This window comes from Galeopterus variegatus, unplaced genomic scaffold, assembly GCF_000696425.1.
Source record: "Galeopterus variegatus unplaced genomic scaffold, G_variegatus-3.0.2 Scaffold761, whole genome shotgun sequence".
Taxonomy (NCBI): domain Eukaryota; kingdom Metazoa; phylum Chordata; class Mammalia; order Dermoptera; family Cynocephalidae; genus Galeopterus; species Galeopterus variegatus.
The window spans coordinates 71,712-73,748 of NW_007726872.1; the positions used below are offsets into that span (position 1 = coordinate 71,712).

The window sequence follows — 2,037 nt, forward strand, 5'->3', positions numbered from 1 at the left end:
CCCAATAACTATGTTTGGTAGGATTATATCTTAGACAGGCTCCAAATGGTAGGGAGGGTGTACATCTATTAAAAAGTCAAATGCCTGACTTTAGGGGGTCAATCTCTGCTATTCTGGCTACTCAAGGGACTTCTTTCCCCTTCCATTGTCCATGTTGTTTTTAATCACCATTTCCCTCATATCAAAAGCAACATGTAAAGAGGAAAGCTCATTGGTCTTAACTTTGAAAGAAATGATATGCGTGTCTTTCCCTCCACCCTTTTTCGACTCTAGTGAAGCATAAGAAAAGCCCCCCAGGTTCTCTACAAGACAGGGTGCAAATCAGCACCACCTTGTAAATACCGGTGATAACAGTGGATGTCATGGGAGACCAGGTGTGGGGTTGCCAAATAAAATACAGGATGCCCAGTTAATTTTGAGTTCAAAAAATGGGCACCTTGTATTTTCATTTGCTAAATCCGCCAGCCCTACGCAGGGTTGAACACCAGCCACCATGAATAGAATCTTAACTTATACAGTTAATTCTACTCCATCTCTGCTTAATCACCTCAGACCCTGTCGAAAGCTAAGGCCAAGGATGTTGGCATATAAGGAAGGCTGGCTAGTCAGTAACTTCCCAAGATTCTTTACTGTTCTATCATATTGCAAAAGCAGAGACATACTTCACTCCTCTGTTTAAAGATCTCCAAAGGCTTCCTGCCTCTTGGAATGACCTATGCCTTGTTACCACTCTGCCCTCAACCCCTTCTGATATCCCCTCACTCCATCCATATCAGCCACACTGGCCTCCTTGCTTTTCCCCAGACACAAAAAGCATGCTCCTGCCTCAGGGCCTTTGTACTTGCTGTCCCCTTTTCATGGAATGCTCTTCCCTCAAATAAATGCATGACATGTCTCCCTCCTCTTCATTTGGGTCTCTGCTTAAAGACCAGCTTCTCAGATAAGCCTTCCCTGGTCACTCTCTAAAAACACACCCTACCCCCACACTGACTCTATGTCCACCTACCCTGCTTTATTTGTCTTCACAGCACTCATTGCCATCTGACATAGTATATATATATATTTTTTTTTTCTTTAAAAGATGACCGGTAAGGGGATCTTAACCCTTGACTTGGTGTTGTCAGCACCACGCTCTCCCAAGTGAGTGAACCGGCCATCCCTATATAGGATNAGACTGTCAGCTCACTGAGGACAGGAAATTTGTTTTGTTCACTGCTGTGCCCCCAGTGCCCAGTTCCCAGCAGATATTGAATAAATATTTGTTGAATAAAATAGTATTATGGGTGTCCTCAGGGAATAAATGGTAGGCTTTTTGACTAAGGGTTTCTTTGTCTTCTGTACAAAAGTGGATGCAATTGGCAGCCCTGGGCTCAAGAGGCTGCAATGTTGCCACTCACTCCCACTTCTAACCTCAAGGAGGCCGTTCCCTTCCCTGGCTGCAGAGTCCACAATGACAGCAGGTGATCTCTAAGGGCCCTTCCAATTCTGAAATTATGCACTTCTATGATATTTTTCTAAATCAAGGTTTGAGCCCTTGCCTCATTGGGCTGGAACTGAGGGGTTGGTGAATGGGGAAGGGGACGGGCACATACACTCCCAGTCACAGGGCAGGACATGCTCTGGATCCAGGTGCTATGTCCTGGGCAATGGTGGAAGGAGGGTGGCCTCACACTGACCTGTCAGGAGACCAGACACCAGACCCATCGCCACGGCCAAGCTGAGTGCCCCAAAGTCAAGGAGCACCTGGTAGCTGATCCTAGAAATGACAAAGAAGAGGTGGTCACTCAGGCTTCAGGCTGCAGAGGTCATTTGAGACAAAAAGAACTGTTGGCTATTACCAGAAAGGGCCGTGAGAACAAATGTCCCTTCCCCAGGTGGTACATTACACTGTCATTTTCCTGAACAGCCATGTAGACATGTGTTAGGAAAGAAGAGAAGGGGCATTTCAAGATCCTCTTTGGCTTATCATGATCCTCAGACCAACAGATAATGAACTAGACCAGGAGTCAGAAAACCCAAGTTCAAGTCCCAGCTCTG

At 46.0% G+C, this 2,037-nt stretch overlaps 1 protein-coding gene across 1 annotated transcript in view; it reads right to left on the reverse strand.

Moving 5' to 3' along the window:
* Positions 1 to 2,037, reverse strand: part of RHCE (Rh blood group, CcEe antigens) — a 47,708-nt gene that overhangs the window by 9,671 nt on the left and 36,000 nt on the right. Inside the window, exon 8 of the mRNA XM_008572170.1 lies at positions 1,677 to 1,756. Coding sequence (XP_008570392.1) covers positions 1,677 to 1,756 — 80 coding nt within the window. The remainder of the gene's footprint in view (positions 1 to 1,676; positions 1,757 to 2,037) is intronic.